The sequence below is a fragment of the Microplitis demolitor genome, chromosome 7 (genome assembly GCF_026212275.2).
Source record: "Microplitis demolitor isolate Queensland-Clemson2020A chromosome 7, iyMicDemo2.1a, whole genome shotgun sequence".
NCBI classification, from domain to species: Eukaryota; Metazoa; Arthropoda; class Insecta; order Hymenoptera; family Braconidae; genus Microplitis; species Microplitis demolitor.
Window position 1 is genome coordinate 16108643 of NC_068551.1, and position 21455 is coordinate 16130097.

General features: G+C 30.3%; 1 protein-coding gene across 3 annotated transcripts in view; it reads right to left on the reverse strand.

Annotated features, from left to right (window-relative positions):
* LOC103571418 (ryanodine receptor) overlaps window positions 1-21455 on the reverse strand; it is a 64582-nt gene that overhangs the window by 2872 nt on the left and 40255 nt on the right. For all 3 annotated transcript variants that reach the window (XM_053740734.1, XM_014439916.2, XM_053740733.1), the window contains 14 exons: window positions 20100-20708; window positions 18347-19292; window positions 15803-16821; window positions 14277-14648; window positions 14015-14127; window positions 11273-11366; window positions 10939-11193; window positions 9570-9981; window positions 6579-6983; window positions 6278-6494; window positions 4109-4967; window positions 2862-3058; window positions 1464-1710; window positions 811-1373 (listed from right to left, as the gene is read on the reverse strand). In XM_053740734.1, coding sequence (XP_053596709.1) covers window positions 811-1373; window positions 1464-1710; window positions 2862-3058; window positions 4109-4967; window positions 6278-6494; window positions 6579-6983; window positions 9570-9981; window positions 10939-11193; window positions 11273-11366; window positions 14015-14127; window positions 14277-14648; window positions 15803-16821; window positions 18347-19292; window positions 20100-20708 — 6308 coding nt within the window. The remainder of the gene's footprint in view (window positions 1-810; window positions 1374-1463; window positions 1711-2861; window positions 3059-4108; window positions 4968-6277; window positions 6495-6578; window positions 6984-9569; window positions 9982-10938; window positions 11194-11272; window positions 11367-14014; window positions 14128-14276; window positions 14649-15802; window positions 16822-18346; window positions 19293-20099; window positions 20709-21455) is intronic.

Consider the following 21455-nt stretch of genomic DNA (forward strand, 5'->3'; position numbering starts at 1 on the left):
TATACCAAAAAAGGTGACTTTGAGACAAAAAAAAAAATTTGTCTTATCCTTTTAAAAGACATCTTGAAGTTGTCTGTGTGTTACGTGGGTAAATATACTTTTTATAAGATTTAATTTTTTCATCAATTCTATATTAAAGTGAATTTATTCCCTGATAATTCGCCATAAAATTTAGATACAAACTTAGAATTAAAGTTTATGATCAAAATAAATTCTAGCTGGTTTTTAAAGTGTTCAAATAATATCTCTATAAAATTACAAAGTAAAATTTTGATTACTCTGGTGGATCCAAATTACGGTACTTTATCGTACTTGCCGTAATTTACTGTAAAATACTGCTTTCCTACGGCAATTTTGCTGCAATTTACGGTAATCTACTGCATTTTACGGCAATTTACAGTAATATACGCGATTTAACGGAGAATCACAGTAAAAATGCGGCAATTTACCGCAATTTGCGACATTCTTACCATAAGTCACCGCATGTTTCTTTATTTTTAGTTTTTACAATGCAATACTTCACTTTACGGTAAAATACTGCAGGCTTTCCAAAGTTTTACGGTAAATTATCGTTCTCTTACTGCAAATTTACGATAAAAATACCGTACTTTTGTCGTAAACTACTGTAAGTTCACCGCAAAATAACATACGTTCACCGTAAAATACCGCAATTCTTCGGAACACCGTAAATTACGGCAAATTACGGTAATTACCCTAATTCGGACCCGCCAGGGTAGTTTAATTTCTACAGCTGATAAAAGACCTTGTGATCGTTGATATTTAATAATAAATAAAAAATTTAAAACTCACAAATGAATAATTCCAGATCCTTCTTCTTCCTGTTGACTAAATGAAGTTTTTTCCATTCCCAAGAGGTTGCTAATACTATCAAAGTCATAGGTCTCACTGTACTTTTGTCTAACTTTTTTCTTAACAAATTTATCCCAATAGTTAACAGGGAAAGTTTTGGCAGATATGACAATTTTATCCCAACGTGCTTTCAAATCTGTATCTTCTAGATTTTCGGCAATATACAAACCATCAAATTCGACTCTACGAGCAACTTCTTTTTCACGTTTGAAAATAGCGAGTGGCACTTTGAGATGATAGTAAGCAACAAGCATCGCTAGTGATACAAGTGAATGTAAACCGGCCATTATTCTCATCAGATGAGACATATAATAATAATCATCTGGTACTGAAACATATTCAAGAGGATCTTCATCCTCGTCGGATCCGTTTTCATCATCTCCACTACTTGCCGTTTCTGCAAAACCGCTACCCATTCCTGAACCACTGGCTCCGGACATTTCTGACAAGATATCATCAATTGAATCTCCACTGCCATCTTCATCATCCACCAAAGATGATACCTAATTAACGAAAAAACAAATAAATTATTAATTAATAGTAATTAAAAATTTGACAGATGATATAATTACAATAAATAAAATAATATTTACTCGATAGAACAAGAGAGTAACGTTTATCAAGAAGGCGAGACACAAAGCTATAATTTTAAGATTGTAGAAATTTCTAGCCAACCAAGAAAGAATACGATGAGTGTAGGCTGAAAAATCAAATGTATAACCAGCTGATGGCTCGGCTACGATTTCTTGTTTAGCTTCAGCTTCAACTGCAGCCATTGCTGCTTGTTGTGCTGCTGCTGCTTCCGCCGTTGCTGCTGCTTGAGCTCTCGCTTGTTCACCGCTGAAAAAAATATAAATACCAACATCGTGGATTAGTAAATTTAAAATTGATACGTTATTGAGGTAGTTTCTCCGTGACGATTTGATTCGAAAATTAATTTTAGTGTAAACGTAAAATAACTTGAACGTCAGTAGTTAATTTCTTTTTGTATAAGACTGTACACAGAAGAAAGTTATCTTGATTTGAGAAAATATTTTGGAAGACAATAGTTTTCGGGAACTAAGTCAAGATTTTCTTGAGCCAAGAAAATTCGTCTTGGTCAGAGGAGATTTCTACTTCATCCAAGAAATCGAGGTTTTAAAAAGAGTTTTCTTGAATCAAGAATATTTACCTTCAATCGAGAATTTTTTTTCTGTGTACTCTTATACTGAATATTGGCTGCGTGCATGAAAATACTAATACTATTAAACCATCAGTGTGAAACGTATACATACATAATGAGAGCGCCACCAAAAAAGCGGACCAGAATTTTTCACGGGTATATGTATACACAATACACATTTACTTCTATAGTAGTATACGTGAGCGCACGTAGCCAATGCTTAGACATTGCACGTGTACATGTATACACAAAACTACACATTTATTAGCGAAATATATCAAAGGGTATCCCCTCTACTTATCGAACAAAGTTTAAACTTATAACAGTAAAAAAGGATTTCTCAGCGCAAAAAATTTTTACTCGCCCTAACAATTATTTTGCATTATGAATAGAAAATGAAAATTTTCTTAAGGAGAGAAAAAATTTTCTTGAGCCGAAAATTTTTTTTTTTTGTATTTTTTATAAATGTTTATTTTTTCAATAAATCGGGTAACACCTTTTTTTTATTAAAAGTATTTGTAATAAACAAAATTATAAATGAATTGTTTTTTGAAAAAATGTATAGAAAATTTTTCAAGTTACGAAGTGATATATGTAACTTTTGGTTAACTGGTACAGGCAAAGTATGCCAAAAGTGCCAAATTTGATCGAAAATATCTCCTCTATTTAAAGAGCAGCACTTTTCGATTAAAGTAATTTTGCAAAGAGAAGGTTATTCTTTAGCTGAACCCGAAATGTCATTATAATCCATAGAAAAGTGGGCTTACGGAGATACCCTTTCAAAATTATTATAGTCTAATCAAAATTAATTATTTTAAAATTTTTATACCCAAGAAGATCAGCTAAAGTAACAGGTCCTTCAGTCTCTCCTTCAGCTTTATTAGCATTTTCAACTAATCCTTCTTCAGGAGTACTTTCTCCTGGTTCATCTATACTAGACTGTAGAGATGAGGGATTCGATTCATGGGCTGCTATTTTTATTTGACCACCTTCTTCTTTAGTTATATCCATACCAAATGCTTGTACCTAATAAAAATAATTATAAACAATTGATACAAAAAAAATATTAACTCAAAAAAAAAAAAATTAATTCAGATCTGATTGAGTCAATGTGGATCTAATTTTTATCAATTTAAGATTTAATTTCATGTCGAAAGATTTTTTCTAGTTATACGAATTCATGTAGATCTCTGTGGATCTAAAAATTTTTGGAATTTTTTTTTAAAGGCTACGAAATCTTTATTTAATTTGAAATTTTATTTTTTTAACTTGATCTACTTAGATCTAAATATAATGCCTAATTGAGATCTTCTAAACAGAAAAAAAAGAACTTTTTTAAAGAGTAGACATTTTTGGACTACGAAATTACAGCTGAATCACGTTATAAGTCTTCTTAGTGTCTCACTCATATTAACGCGAGTCTGGTTAAAAGAAAAAGTTACAAGCCGGACTTATAACGTGACTCGACTATATTTCTTTAAAATTTGGTGAATTTAAATCAAGACATCACTTGATACAAAAAGTATTTTTTGACCGAAGAAAAAAGAACACAGAACACTAGCTTAAGTCGAATAACTTTTGTCAGAATAAAGAAATTTATTGGAAATTTGACTCGAGCGTTTTCTTCACATAAGGATTAATTTGTTTGAATTAAAAAATTAATAATTTATTGACTTAGAAAAGTTTTTTTTTCATCAGATCTGGATCTGAAAAGTTTAAATTCCTGCCCTGTTTAGAAAAGAAAGTCATTATTTTTTTTATGAGAGAACAAATGATAAAAAATAGAGCACACGCCATTCTTCTCATAAACAGAGGCAAAAGTTTAAACTTTCAGGTGCAGATCTGGTGAAAAAATTTATACACACTATGAAGGAAAATAGGGAATCCCAATCCGCGTGTGCTACATGCTATTATACATGCGGGTTGGAATGTCCTATTTTCCTCCTTTGGTGTGTAATACTATTATTTTTTCTTTGTATTTAAAGAAATCTTTTTTCTCAGTTCATAGATGAAAATTATTTTTCCCCGGGTGAATCAATCATAACTATAAATTAAAAAATAAATAAATAATATTACTTGTAAATTAGATTCATCAGGTGTAGGGGGTAGTGTAGGTAAATGCCGTGAATATTTTTCTTCTTCTTCCTTAACTTCAACAACAGGTTCTTCGACATGTGGGCCACGCATTAATGCCAATAAGAATTTCAAAAAGTAATTAATAACAATACCAACACCAAATCCAGAATAATAAAACGCATAGAATATAATTTTAAAGAAACCAACAATAAGTTCAGGTATCGTCATTTGTTGCATTTCAGCAATTTTTGTTTTAATATTTGTTATTGAAAACATTGTAAAGAAAGTTGAAACCCCATCTTTGAAAGCTTGAATACCACGTCTAATTGGATCTTTATTTTTTTCTTCATCATCATCAGTGATATATGTATACGATGATTCACGCGCTTTACCGATTCCTCCACTTTCCTCAATGGCCATAAGTGCACTTGCATGTTGCATTTCAAAAATAGCATCCTCACAAAAATTAATAAACGTTTCAAGCTTTTCTTTGTCGCCAGCTTCAACAACCGTACTGTAGAAATACGACCGTTTTGATTCTTTAATTTGCGGTTTTTCCCACTGCTCAATATTTGATTCCTTTATTTCAAAGTAAACACGCTCTATTTTTCTATTACCACCCAAGATTTCAATTCTACCGAGGAATGGCTCAAAGTAATTTAGAACTGAACCAGCTGTCTCGAGGAAACGCGCTAGTCGAGGTTCATTTGGCATATGTTCCGATAAATTTGTTAGCAATACCGCCAAGTTAAATCCAATTTCTTTTGCTGGCTCGTGGAATCGATCCATAAAAGCCACGTAATCTATTTTACCGTCATGATTTGTTTCACAGCATGCCAATAAAAATTCCATCTCTTCCCTAAACATAAATGAAAAACAAATTTTATTAATTCAATTTATTTGTAGACTTTTTTTTTTGTTTAAGTCAACCAGATAAATTTTTTGACAATTAAATACTTAAAGTTCGTATCAAATAATAATTTAAGTTAACTTTTTCAAATAAATTATGCAAAATTTATGTAAACAGAACCAAAATTTAATATAAAAAACAAACTTGAAAATTTTTATTTATACTAACAGTTATCGGTATATATTATTTTTTTCGATTTTACACTACAAGTCTTATTTTATAACATTTTTTTTCTACTTGTACACATGGTTACAATTTTTTCGATTTTCAAAAATAATTGTCATGGAACTTTAATGAAAATTAGTAATTTTACATGAATATCAATTTTTTACATAATTAAAAAAATTAAAGCATAATCTTTACACTGTAAAAAATCGGGAGTTAATTCAAAGTGATTACGGATTTTATTTCAATCCGAATTCACTCCACCACTTGGAGTTCTAAAAACTCCTGGTTTTTAGAAAAATCACTCCGAATCCGAAGTAAATAGGGAGTTTGTTTTTTCAGCGGAGTGATTTCCGAGTGATCTGGATTTCATATCAGTCAGCAAAACTCCGATTCGGAGTTTTAATATTGAAATGAACCTCCCTTTGGAGTGAATTTCACTACGAGAGGATTTAATAAAAAAACAGACATCCGCTCTGCATTCACTCCGAATTTACTTCGGATTTAATCCGCTTTCATTCCGCAAATTTTTTCAGTGTAATGAAAACACATTGCGACTATTTAAAAATATATGTTCTGATTAGTAAAGATATTGAGTTAAATTTTAATCTAAAAAATTTGTAAAATATAGTACTAACTTTTTTTAAAAAAACTTTAATTAGTTTTTGACAATTGTGTTTATTAAAGTCTTGTTATGAAATTTCTCGTATTTAAAAACTAATTATACATGCCAAAAATAATTTTCAATTAAAATTATTGTTTTCAAATAAAAATCAGCTTTAAAATAAATATTAAAATAAAAAATATTAAAAAAAAAAAAAAAAACAATTATTGCAAGGAAATAAAATAAAATAAAATACATCGAGGTTTTAATTTTTATGACATTTATGACTTGAGAATTTAAAGTTATGTAAAAATAACTTTATTTATAATGATATTTATATTTTATATATCTGATTGATTTAAACTTGTTAATAACTCCTAGTAATTTGCTTTAAACTTTGAGTAAAATTTTTACTAGTAGAATCTTACGATATATTTCGCATAATTAAAATTTAATTAAGCTATTAAATAAAATAAAAATTTTATCTTACGGTGTATAACTTTTTTGTTGTTCCATTTTCTCTTTAAAATCTTTCGGATACACCCATCCATCTTTATTAAGATCAACTTCAAGAAAACTTGGCGAGGAAATAAGATCCTTAAGTTTTAAAAACATATCAAAGTACTTAAGGATCAATTCAACGTTACTCGCTGACTCTACTAAAGTATCTACCATCTGTTTACCAATCGTACCGTTTACAACATTTCCTAATGATTACAAATTAAAAATAAAATTAAATTACTAATTGCATTACTTATTTATTAAGAATTAAATGAATAAATGAACATTACCTTCAAGCATAGATAACATCATAGTAATCATATCTTTTTGTAAATTCAACAACTCTTTTAATAAATCTACTTGACTTGAATGTTTTGATAATTTATCTTGCATATGAGAGAATAAAAATAGAAAACCACCGACAGCATCCCATAAACGCGAGTGTGCAAGTGCTTGTTGATTTTGAGCGCAAGGACCTTGAATAACTTCCGTAAGTGTATTAAATACTTGACTAGCGACACTGATTGCTTTAAAAAAATTTGCTTTTCCAGCAGGATCAATTAATTCTTTACTCGAATAATGCCAATAGAAATCCATTATTGATTCTTGTAATCTCAATAAATAATCCACTGTACATATTACAACGTTAACTGTTGTCGTGTTTCCTGCTTGTGTTCTTAAATAATTTTGCCAGTCTACGAATTAAAAAATTTAATAATTGATTATTAATTCAAAAAATAGTATATTGTGCGACAGGGGATTAAATAAAACGATTTTAGACCAGGGTGAAGTTGGCTAACATCCGCATTACATGCATTGGAATTTAAAGTGTCAATGTCAGCAGCCAGTCAGAAACAAGTTAAGACCAATGGTGTGATCAACTATTAGCATAAGCGTAAATTGTCATTTGCAATTTATAATTAATCAAAAACTCTGAATACTATTTATTATTTACTAGGCCTGTACATCTAAACCGGCTTAACCGGTTAAAAAAGTTAACCAGGTTAATTAACTGGCTAGCTCGTCAGCTTAGCTAATTTAACCAGTTAACTTCATTAGCTTGGCTAAGCAGCCAAAGGCTTAACCGGTTAACTCAAATAAGCTAGGCTCATTAGCTGAGGGTTTAACCGGTTAAATGGTTAATTTTTTTTTTCATCTATTCGCTACTTTATCTTAGAAAATTTATAGGAATCATCATATTTCTTTAATTTTAGACCGAAGAAGCTATAACAAAAAATTTATTCTATTAGTTAAAAAAAAATTCACTACGATTTTTCAAATTATTTAATTAAAAATATATCACGTTACTAATGCCAAAAGGGCATATCTCACAATATACGCTTTTTGGCTCTGCAGAATCAAAAAGGCGTAAAAGAAAGTCTTTTTTTTCTGATTAACTTGGAAAAGTTTTTTTATTTAATTTAATATTTTTTCCAATTGATTGAGTTGTAAAGTCATCTATTTTACTGTTCTCTTTATTTTTTTTCGCTAAGTATCAATAATAATTGAAAAGAACAAAAATGATACGCCCTTTTGGCTTTCAAAGTTTTTTGTCATGAAGCCAAAAGGGCGTATGTCAAAAAATTTTTTTTTTCGTTTTTTTCTAGATATATTTTGTTGTAACATTCCTAAGTTTATCCGGAAAAAAAAAAGGATTTTTTAATATGTCTTTTTGGTTTTACAGAGCCAAAAGGGCGTATATTTTGAGGTACGCGATTTTGGGATTAGTAATGTGATATATTTTTAATTAAATAATTTGAAAAATCGTAGTGAATTTTTTTTGAACTAATAGTATAAATTTTTTGTTATAGCTTCTTCGGTCTAAAATTAAAGAAATATGATAATTCCTATAGATTTTTTAAGGTAGTAGCGAATAGATGAAAAAAAAAAAATTAACCATTTAATCGGTGAAACCCTCAGCTAATGAGTCTAGCTAATTTGAGTTAACCGGTAAAGTCTTTGGCTGCTTAACCAAGTTAATGAAGTTAACCGGTTAAATTAGCTAAGCTGACGAGCTAGCCAGCTAATTAATCTGGTTAACTTTTTCAACCGATTAAGCCGGTTTAGATGTACAGCCCTACTAGATACGAACTGATTAACAGTCAACAACTTTGCAAGAAAATAACTTAGAGATAAAATATACATTACAAACAAGAATATAAGAAGCATTGAACATGTCTTTATATTTTACTAACTTCGACTTATAGAGTTTCACTTTTAAAATTCGAGTTATAGAGTATAAATATGCCTTATCGATACTGGAAGGAAAACAATACTAAGTTAGAGTTACAGAATCTAAATAATTCGAGATATCGCGTATTTATTATCGTGTATTATTTGTCGCTTAAATTTGACGCTAAACGCTATAATTTATCGCTACATTTTTTCTGGATGACGCACATATTAAATTTTCATGTGACCGAATTTGACGCTAAAAAGCAACGTCAAGCGTTAGCATGAAAAAGTACCTTAAGAGTTCAGCGGAAGGGGATACAAATTTTTTTCGAGTTACTGAGGATTTCGACTTAACAAGGTTCGAGTTATCGAGAGTCCACTATATATATATATTAATTATACATATTTGTTAAATTAAATTGAATATTTGGTTACATTTTGTAATAATTATATATCTCTTTCATCTAAAATTAATTTGTGATTAATAAATATTAATAATTAAGCAATAGTAATTGCACGGAAAGGTTTTTACTTATGGGAAAATCACGTAAATATTTTAGATAAAGTTGGAACAATTTAAGATTCTAGATAAATTACACTACTTGTCTAAAATTTTACTTTTCTAATTACGTATTAAATATATGTGTGCTCAATTGATTGCACACATCCTCCTGTCATCTCAGGAAATAAAGAGTCTTTGGCAAAACAGGGTTTGGAAATGCTTCCGTGGTACTAGTTCCTTGTACTGGTCAATAGGTTGCTCCGAGATAAAATAGAAAGATGCAACCTTGCCTTTCTACTCTAAAAAGGGACCCCTCTATTTGTTAACATTCGGTTTCGAACCAGAGTTTCGAATCAGAGTTTAAATTGCGAAAGCCTTTTCAGTCAGTGCGCAGAAAGATTATTTGTTTGTTCCCAAGAGACAAAACAAGTTTGTTTCTGCCCGCTGGCTGAAGGCATTCCCAATTTACGCATTCGCTAATATTAATTCGCAGCATTGCACTGAAATAAGTTTGTTTCGACTGGCTGTAGAGGCACTGAAACTTCAACTTCCGATGCTGGTATCATGAAAAAAAAAAATAAAATAATAAATTTTATTTTTTTACCTAAATTGTGACCTTCACAAGTCAATTGAATAAATCTAAACAAAGCGCATGTGAATTCAGCGTCATGCATATTTTTTTCACCAGCAGCACCGTCAGATCCTACACCCAAACCTTCAGCTTTTGTGTTTCTCTCAAATGCATCAAGATCTAACACACTGCAGGAGTTCATTAATCCAGCGATTGATGTAAAGAAACCAACATCTTTTTTCTCTTTCAAATGATTCAACATTCCTCGCTGTATTTCAATATTACCACCACGAAGAATTGATATTCCTAATTCTAGAGTCTTCATTACCATTTCACTTGGTACTCCTTTACATGCTGATATATGTAAAAGAACCATCTCCGCAACCCCGCGATTTGAAAGTCGTGCTTGATGAAATAGTAACTTTTGCTTTTCCATTTCTTGCGCCTGTATTTATGTAAAAGTTTAAAAAAATATTTTTAATTTATAAATATTTATTACTAAACAATACTAAAAAATGTACATGAATTATTAATTTAATTTAATTTACGCAATAGTTTATTTATTAATCTTACCATTAATTTATACATTGGCCTCTTAAGTAAGCAAAAAAAATCACACATTAAAAATTAACTTATTAATTACTATAAGAAAAAAAAAATTATACAATGCGATACTTAAATGATACTAAATAAAAAATTTATAACAACAATTAATGAAAAATTTCAATTTTTATTAATGATAAGTACAATGATTAATAATCAATTTCGACAATTAATATAGGGAAGACGGAGGTAAAATGACACACCATATATTTTGTAGGTTTCCGGGGCAAAATAGGTCATGATTTTTAAACAAAAAATTTTTTTTGCTTAGTAATTTTTTGAAAAAAATATGGCAAGTTGATCAGTCCGGGCAATGCGGCCGATTTTAAATTTTCAGTAAAAAAGTTTACCTCATAGACAACTTCTTCTTTTCTCGATAAAATAATTTAGATAACAAACATTGAAAAAATTTTACAGAAAATTTTAAATCAGCCTCAATGTCAAGTTGGTCAACTTGTCCTATTTTTTTTTCTACAAATTATTTTAAACAAAAAATAATTTCTTTTTTTTTAAATAATGTTTCATTTTGTCCCGGCCTCTACAAATTTTTACGATCACGAAAATTTAAACTACTCAATCTTACCAATACTTGATTATTTGTCGGCTGCTGGCCGATGAGTTTAAAAAAAATAGAATACATGCATTAATATTCTCATTGTTTTTTTATCTATTAGTTTATTATCATTCAGTAATTTTATTCAATTTAATTTAATTCAATTCAATTAAATTTCATTCGCTTGAAACTTAAAACACAAGCTAAGCTTTTATTTTTATTTAAAAACAAAAAAAAAGAACTTACATGAATTGCAGCTCTGCCATCTTCTTCACCACCACCACCACCGCCTTCTTCATCCTCACCCTCTTCTTCTTCTTCTCCACAAGATTTTGAAATAATCTGAGCGTAACTCATGTACAGAAAATCTTCTTGCAGTGCACCAGTACGTTCAGTCATTGCACCACGACAGAAAGTCGTTACCAATTGGGTTAAGGGATCAGGTTTTCCTTCGTCTTCTGCAGAATCGACTTTTTTGAGTTCCGCGTCTTCGAAAGTTTGCTGTCCCATAAATAATATAAATAATTATAAATTACATGTTTTATAAATATTTTATTCAATAAATTATTTATAAAATTACCGTTAAATCTTCAATCATTTTTTCCTGTCCAACATTTTCATCTTGAAGCCACAACTCATAATAAGTTCTTGCAAATATATTTATAGCGCGATGTCTAAAATAATTTATCACGCATTATATTATCATTGTTATGATGATTTAATAATTTACAATGCAATTATTAGAAAAAATAAAAAAATTTTTCTGCCCTCCGGCCGGAAATTGGCGACTTTCGGGCCGCTGCCCTGAACGAAGTTGTAACTTTCTGGCTTCGTCGAGCAGAAAAATAGTATACGCACCTTGGCCAGTAAAAAGAAAAGCCTCAGACCACATGTTTGTCAGCCTCGGCTTCGCCTCGGCCAACAATTACATGTGCTCTGAGACTTTTCTTATTTCACTGGCCTAGGTATGTAATATACTATATTAAGTAATTTACCTTCTTAATTTATATAAAGGCTCACTACGAAGACATGCAACAGCAGCGCGTTTTCTCGCTGCACACAAAACACGCTTCCAACCGTCTCTCGATGGTGATGGTTTAGTAGCCTATTAGTTTAGCATGCACATACAACTAATTTTGTTAATAATCATATTTAAATTAATTATTACTGTCAATAATTACTACACCGTACAACTCAAACTTTGCGATAGGAATAAAATTTTACATGAGTTTCTACTCGCCAAACCCGGTTGTACAAATAAAAATCTTGTATCCGTTCTAGATTTTCAGATATCCGTTAATAAAGTTACTAAAATAGATATTTCTTGTGATTTTTCATCATAGAGCCAAGTACGCGCGAAATTTATCTTGATGGTAATTTAAAGCTTACGTGTAAAAATAAAAAAAAATCCCAAATTCAAAACGGCATACAACTCAAAGTTTACATTTTCAACTTCCTACCAAGAAAAAAGATAACTTTCAAATAAGGGAAGTTATTAGTTACGGCCCGATTTTCGAAAACTGAATTTTGAACAGATCTCGACGTTTTGAGGTTCTAAGAAGATATTCCAATTTCAAGATGATGTTCGAGTTTACACACGTGTGTATATGAAAATTCTGTAATTTTTGAACGGATTAATTGAATTAGATCATTGACGTGGCTAGTTGAACTGACTAATTTCTAAATTTTTTTCAGCAATAGAGGCTAAAAAGCTGTGTTGTATGCAGCATTGGCCATCAAAATCGGTTGATTAATTCAAAAAATATCGGCGACGGAAAATTCGTAAAATTACAAATACCCTAATAGCACACTTGGCTTTGTGACATCTCTAAGATAGCAGTTTTGAGGCTGTTTTTTGACCTACAAATTAGGAGCCAAAATGTTGAAAAAGCGATCAGAAATTTATGTCACCGAAAAAAAAATCTGCTGAAAAGCCTCGACACAAGTGACGACAAAAAGTAAATTAAAAATAATTGTCAAATAAGTCATCTAACCGATTTTTTAAATTGAAACATATGTTTAAGATTGGAAAAAGAACATAATTTTTTATGACTACCAGGACCAACGTCTGTACGTCTTATTTATTTAAAAAAACTTGGCTTTAAGACAAAATAAAATTTGTCTTATTCTTTTAAAGGACATTTTTATGACATCTTCAAGTTGTCTTTGTGCTACTTGGGTGAAGGCAAAATTTAATTTTCTTCAAGTTTAAAAAGCCGGAAAATATTTGCTATCCAGATTTTTGTAACGTTCTTGAAGTTTCATAAAACTAAATACAATATCTAAATTTTAATCATATTTTAACACATTTCTACCTAAATTACAAATTTTTTATTTAGTACTTTCTCATGAAATTAATTTTCAAAATTTTTCTATCTTTCATTCAAATTTTAATATGATTTTAATTCAAATTTTGAAAATACGGTAGTTTGAAGTTCAAATCAACCATCGTTTAAAGTTTTCGGTTTTCCGAAGCTTAAAAAAAATTGATAATTGTCAATTCTTTACCTTGATCAAAACCGAAATCAGTCGGCTAATTTAAAAATTATAGCCCTTAAAAATTGTACAAATAACATAAAATTATATTTCTATGACTGCTTTTTGCCGTAACGTTCTAATGAAGCGAATTTGCTAAATTTTAAAAAAATTTTCATTTAAACTGACAAAAAAAAATTTTTGTTCAATTTGAAAATTTTTATTTCGTGATTATAATAATTTTTCACTAATTTTATGGGGGCTCAAAATTTTTTAAATTGAATTCCTATCATTTGACAAAATTTGATGTACAGTGTTTTCAAAAAATATAAATTATTATTATTATCACCCTATCAAAAAAATCCATGTGGGATTGCATGTGAATCCATAGGAATTCATATAGAAAAGTATGGATTTATATAAGAATCCATGGAGGAAACCATGGGTATTCTGATTTCCATACGGGAAATCTACATAGGAAACTGTCAATACCTGGATTTCCATATAGAAACTTGGATATATAGATTTCTTTATGGGGAATTCACATTAGAATCTGGGTTTCTATACAAGTAATTTTTATAGAATCCGGGTATCTGGATTTCTGGGTCTATCGTCTATTTATACGAGTATATAAATATGCTTCATTCCTGTAGAAATCCATCAGGAAACGCCATGTAGAAAACCACATAGGAATCTAGACTGGATACCCATATGGATTTTTTTAATAGGGCATTATTATATTTGTTATAAATATTTAAAATCACAGCAATCTGTTAAAATAGCAGTTAAATAAATAAATTTAATAAATTAATCATAAAGGAGCACACATAAATAAAAATAAGGATACCTGGGTAAGGAATGTAAGGGGTTCTGACGGAAACAAGCGATAACCGCTCGTTTCCGTTGAATAGAGACCACGGATTTGTAACTACTCTTGCCTTGCTGCTGAGGATGATCAATCTACTCAAGAAAAAAATTTATAAATTAACCATAATTAAAAATAAACATACTAATTAAAAAATTATAAAACTCATAGAAAAATCAGAAAAAATTAATTAGCCTTTAATGAATTATAATTTTTTTAAAAGCATCTATTATAAATAATTTACCATGTGCAATCCATAGAGAACTTTGGCCATGTCGGTGATTCTCATAACAACGTCTTCAGTTTGTGGCGTTTTACCAGATTCAACTATATCTTTCTTCTGTCCCAATTTCGAGTACAAGTAATGCTGCCAAGACATTTCGTCTGCAGGATCTATTTTATCTGGTAATGTCAGTTGTATTTTCGCAAATTCTGCAATATCTGTCTCGGGAAGTTTTTTTAGAAAACGATCTTTGCAGTGTTGAACTAATTCTTGTTCACGACCGGCAAATAAATTAAGTCCTACTGGTAGTAAACGTTTTAAACAGGCTACCATTAATGATGCTTGGACTTCTTTATCTTTATCACGCTTTTTATCACGATTCTTTTTCTTTTTCTGTTACAAAAAAGTACTTACATAAATATCTTATTAATTACAAAGACTCAGTAATTTATTTGTTGAACCTTCAACGGTCGCATCCACCCTTAAGAACCCCGGCAATTTTAAACTCCAAACATCTCTGTAGTTATTCAGTTTAAAAAAAATACAACCCGTGTAAAAAGCATTAGTTACAAAAATTTTCATGGCAGTGGATTTCTAACATTGAGTTAATTCTGAACTTTAAGCTGAAGAATTTTGGAATTTTACTAAAGCAAAAATAATTTGATTTGATAATTTTTTAGGTTCGAAATACATTAAAAAAAAAAATTTAATTAATTAATTAGGATTTATGAAAATTTACAACTTTTACTTAAATTATTCAGGTGAGGTAAAAAAAAAAATGATGTGAAAATATTTATTAACATTTTTTTACTTTTATTAGAACTTTTTGGAAAGGTCAGTTTTTTTTTTTTTTTTCACTTTTTGACTCGTTCAAAAATAGTCCAAAAAATGAGTGATTAGAACTAATTATGACCTTTTTATAAACTCACAAAATGTTCAACTCAAAGTTCAGATTTGTCTCAATTTTGGAAGTTCACTATCAAAAAAGTTTTTGGAACAAATATTTTTTACACGGGAATTTACTTTTTTGTAGAGAATTTAAAGCACTACAAAAAAAGTTTTTTAAAATTTCTCAAATAACTCAATATTTATAAAGATATTTGAAAAAAACCAATCACACTTTTTTCTTGATAATTTTTAAATTTACGATGAAAAGTTTTTTACTTTATTGACTAAAATAAATATATTTTTTCGAGGATTTAACTTTTTCATCGATCTTATGTCAAAGTGTATTTATTCATCAAAAATTTCCTGTAAGATTTAGTTGAAAATATTAAAAATTAACAGAGCCATAGTCATTTTATGCCCAAAAATTATTTTTCCTATTTTCTTCATCACTATTTTTTTTTTTTAGCTCGAAATGAAAATTTGTAATAATAATCAATTTCAACTGTCAGAAAAATATTTAAATAATATTTCTATACAATTTCTTGTAACAATATTGTCTATTTTGATTTTTACAGATGATCAAAGACGCTAGGTTCTAAAGGACTTTTGTAACCGTCACGATTTGTACTGAAAGTAGACGATTGAGGGTTAATACAAACCTTTCCGCCACCAACAGGAGCAGATCCGTCAGTAACAGTAGCAGTTCTTCGTATAGCGGTAGGCATAATAAGTACCATGTTATCAATTTCATTTGCAGAAATAAAATTCTGTTCTTCTTTAAGGAAGTATTGTGACTTTGACCAAATATTAAAAATTGCTGCCACATGATTGTACAAATCTTCAGCCTCAGAAATATTATTTCTCAGCCAATGATTACGTTGAAGATCAACATATTTAATTAACAATGGATAGAAAGAATAAATATCACGTACAAGTAATTGCCAATCTTCTTGTATTTGTGCTTCAACTTGAGAAGTATCATCAGTCGATGACTTAATAAAGCCACGTAATGACTCTTCTTTATGAAACATATTATCCGTGCGTTTTCTAACTCTTTCAGCTAACGGTAAAAATGGATCTTTCAATAATTCCTCTGAGGAATTTATAATTATTTGTTGTGTATAGGCAGCAATACGTGTCATCCATGGGGCGTTTTCATTACCAATATTTTTTTTAATTAATTTTAATACATTTTTCAATAATTGATTCATGTGGTCACTGGTTACCATACTAACATAAGTACCTTCGGTGGGATTAACATTATCTGGACCCTGGGCCCACCAGAATGGTAGATAAGAACACAGTAGAGGTAGTATGACATCAACGATATGTGGGGCATCGATATAAGTTAGTTCTGACTCGACAAATTGATCTACTTCGGCTAGAATTGTTTCTAATGTCGGCATACTTGAGTCCATTCGCGTCATAATGTCTTGTGCTTCGAGAGAATTATCAGCAATACGATTTAGCAAAGAAAATTGATTATGTTTATTAAGATGCGGCTCAAGAAAAGCTACGGGAAAACAACTTGAGAATGCACCGAGACATGAGCCTAGATTTGGTTTATTTCTTTCAATTTCAGTCTTCAAATATTTCCGATCGTGGGTTAAAGATGCGTCTGTTCCTAAAGTATAGAGTGATGCTAACATTTTGTATGACGCCACTTGAATTTGATCAACTGTAATCATAAATAATTTATTATGTTAATAACAACAATAGTTTCTGGGTAACCATATTAAATATCTACTAAAAAATATCCAAAGACAATAGTATATTGCGTGACAGGGAATGAAATAAGACGATTTCAGACAAGTGTGAAGTTGATTTCGAGTCGAAGGCGAGGGCTGACATCACCTAAAGTCTGAAAATGTGTTTTATCACTCGAAACAGGATAATTTTTGACCGATAGCGTGACAAAAACATAATGCTGTACTTTGAATATAGAAATTTAAATAATTTAACAAGCAGATCAATGGCTGTTATTGATTCAATAATTTTTTTTTATTAGAACTCATATTATTATTTTAACTTTCCAAATTAAACTGTCAATTTGGTTGGTTATTAGAATGACGTAATGATTAAAAACTTACAAAAAATAAAAGCGATTCTGACAGGAATTGAATCAAGTCATAAACTAATAATTTTCCTCCCTAGAGAAAGAACTGATCAGTTTCTACCCGTAAATCGCGTTGGTCCGAAATTGGCTTGTTTCAACTAGCAAAACAAGCATTCAAATTCGCGGTTTCAATGCAAGTGATATGAAATTAGTATATTCCACACTAAGGGAGGAAAATAGGATAATTTAATTGGCGTGCTTAATTGTCTACCTGAATTTGGATCATTTGTTTTCTGGAAAGAGAAAAGTACGAATTTCTTCCCTCTAAACAGGACAAGAATTCAATATTTCGGTGCAAGAGTATGGTTAAATAGTATATTACACACCGAAGGTGTGTATAATTGTCTACCCAAGCCGAAGACGAGGGTGGCTAACACGCGTATTGGGACGACCTACCTTGGTGTGTATACTATTTTTCGACAGATCAGTACCTGAGCTTAAATTTTTGCTTCTGTTTGTGGGAAGACTGACGCATGCGCTAATTTTTATCATTTTTTTCTCTCATAAAAGAAAAGAACGAATTACTTCACTCTAAACAAGACAAGAATTTAAACTTTCGGTGCAAGTTTGCTCAAAAATAAATTTATATAAATATATCTTATATATTATAATATTAAGTTTCAAATAATTTTATATTCATTTTGAGGTTTCATCTCTCATCAACAAAATTGCTGGTTAAGACACTAACCACAAAAGTCTTTCTCGAGGTACTACATACACTTCCACAAGATAGTATGTAAAGAACCAATCTCGTGTATCTTGCGTTAGTTTTGTGAAAGTGTCTATAATTTAAACATGACATTGTACGAAAGAATATAATAGATATCTTACACCTGGCTCATTGATAAAGTTACGCGTTTCTTTAGCAAAATTTTTGTTAGACCTGCTTAGAAGAATAATGAATACATCTGATTGTTACAATACTCGAAATTTTTAGTAGTTTCAAAATGGAACCTTACTGTTTGTAGTTATTTTATGATTAGATATTTTGTCTTTTGATAATTTTGTTTTTGAATATTTTGTGGTGTGATCAATTTAGGAGTTTAATTTATAGAATTTTTATAAAAATAATCGATAATAAACTTACGTAAAAGATCACTGCCATATTCACAAACAGCAAGATGATCAAACATTGCAGTAAGTGTTGGTAACACAACACTATTAATATAAAACAATGACGTTGATGTCTTCAAATGTGTACCTCGAAGATGACTGTATTTACCTTCTTGAAGATTTAAAATCGTGTGACCAAGATCATCAGCAGTATTATTGAAGAATGTTAGCATAGACGTTCTAATAAATTCAGGACAATTTTTAACCAACGATTTGGCATCTATTCCTTTGACAAGTACTTGAAGACAGCGTACAGTAATACGTACATCGGCGCCAAATGCCGCAAGTCTCGAACGTAATAAACTAGCCAATTTACAAAACAATGCAGCGACCATTTCTTTTTCTTTTAATGAAGCTGCGCCGACGTTATTTGTTGCCGTTGCAACAGCAATAAAATAATTTCTGTGAGTACTAAAGTATTTTTCCATCAAAGGCAATACAACTTTGCTGAAAAATTTAATGTCACGGGTTGAAGTTTTGAAACTGTTACGTCTACTGTACGTGTCAGATGGTTTCAAAAGTTTCATGTTAATGGTGGCTTTGTCTAAGTAAGCGATCAATTTTTCAAGAAGGGAATAAGCGAACCGAAGTTCAACTGCTGCTCCAGCTCCAGCTACTTCAGTCTCACCTCCGCGATTTGGTTTGTGAAGTTTATAACCTTGATACTGAAGATATTTCAAAAATTCTTGCGAACGCTCACGATCTTTACGTTTTTCTTTATCAGTAAGTAAGTCGTATGGTACTAATTGTGGATGAATTCCTCCTCCAGAAGTTATTAATTCTTCTTTCTTCTTCTTTGCCCAAATATCGTGAGCATTGTCAGCTAATCTTTCAGCCATATTTTGCATTTCTCTACTCAATGTTAGATTTGTCATGTCAACTGGATGTGGATTGTAATTAAATGGATTTCCTGCATCACTCTGCAAATGAATTTAATTTATAAATTTAATGATTTCTTCACTGAATATCCCTATTACAATATTCAACCAAAAAATGTCCACATAAAATTATCTTGTTTTACAGCTTCACACATTTTCAAATATTAATAACCACAATATCTAGCTGTTATTTACAGCCGACTATCCGTTATAAGCCTGGTCTAGGGGATGTAGAAGAAACTTTTCTTGGAGTTTCAGTCTCCCCACTACTATGCACTCAGTTTTGTTCTTTATCCGTTATAAGCCAAGTTCATTTTATATGACTTTAAATGTCATATTTACGTTTTATTTTATACGCCACTACTCCGATTTTTCTGGTGCTTATAGTGCTAAAATAAATACTAATCTTTTTATACCTATAATTATTATAATAATAACGGTATTACATTACTTACATTATTAATAATAATAATAATTTTATTGATGATCATTAAACTTTTAAATTGTCACATAAGTTTTGAATATAATTTATAATTACAATTATAAGAAATAAATTATGTTTTACTTAATGTTGATTTAATTATTTTCCGCAAAACACAAAGTTAATTTTCATCATTAATTTATTTTTTCCTGTTCTTAATTTATAAGTTTGACTGTTTTAATGGAAGCTTATAACGAGCTGCCTGGTACATAATTCAGTCACTGCCGATGGGAAGAAGCTTATTACGGGCAGGCTTATAACGTATAGTCGACTGTATTTGTTGATGGAATTTATTAAAAAGTACTCATTAAAAATAAGTGGAATCGTAATTATGCATAATTAATTTTATTACTATTCGGAAAAAATACCTGACTCTTAGAAGATCGTCTCAAAGAGCTTCGATTTGTTGAAGGAACATCAACTTCAGCATGTTCGACACTCCATCCAATAGCAAGCAGAGCTTTCAAACTTTCTCTAACAGGTTCTTTGTATCGTTCCTTTTCGTAATCATTCAACATATTGTAGGGTTTTAATCTCGGATGAGTTTTATTGACATCAGACCATGATTCACCGTACGTCCATCCATTCTCAAGTTTGCGATTAGCCCAAGCGTCATGATAATGTTCGGAAAACTTTTGAACAATTTGATTCAAGTCATTGTTAAGGACAACACTTGACGTATTGATCGGTGCTGGATTATATGGTCCGTCGGCTGATTGTGTGGAGGCTGATTTACTACTGTACCACTCGTCGTCATAATTCTTTGATAGTGAATAATCAGGCGGTAATGCACAACCAATCGCCGTTAAACATGGTAGCGCTTTACCAAAAAGCTCAGGATCGTAATCCATTTTCGACAATGAATCGAAAATATTACTGAATAACACCATCGTCAAACGCTTTTCTTCGTCACTTGAACCCTGACCGCCAGTAGATCCGTAATATTTTGCACAACGATCGTAGTGCAATGTAAGGAGCTATTCAAAAATTTTATTAATTTATTTTAATTGAATATATTTAATATTTATGATTAAGAAAAGTTATCAAAAAATATTTTGAATAACTTTGAATGTTTTTCAATCTTTCTGAACTATCAATAAAAATTAAAAAGTATTGAAAGCGATTAAAAAAATTTGTAGTGACTGAAAACTTAAAGGTATTTAAAAGTATTTAAAAAAATTGAGTACTTTTGAGTCGTTCTAAATCTCTTCAGGAATCAAGGTTTCACTATTATTTAGCGGTAAAAAAAAATCAAAAGTATTTAAAAACGTGAATGATTTCAGTGTTCCAAATCTTTCTATAAAATGAGATTTTTTAATTCTTCTGAATCTCTGTATAAAATGGAGTGCAATTATTATTAAGCGATTGAAAAGTATTTAAGAATATTTAAAATAATTTTATATTTTCGAATCCCGCCAAATCTTTTATTAATTAAAAAACTCGACTATTATTTAGTGATTAATCGCATATTGTGTGACAAGGGATGAAATAAAACGATTTCAGACCAGGATGAAATTGGCTGACATCACCCGCAGTCTGAAATCGTGTTTCATCCTGAGTTACACACTAGATTTTTCATGGTTACCAGCATTGAAATTCAGTCTCAGTATCAGCAGCCAGTCAGAAACAAATTAATTTAAGATCAATGGTGTGATTAACTATTAGCATAACAGTAAATTCCTATTACACAAATGACAAGTATCAAAGTTTAAATTGCAAAAGCC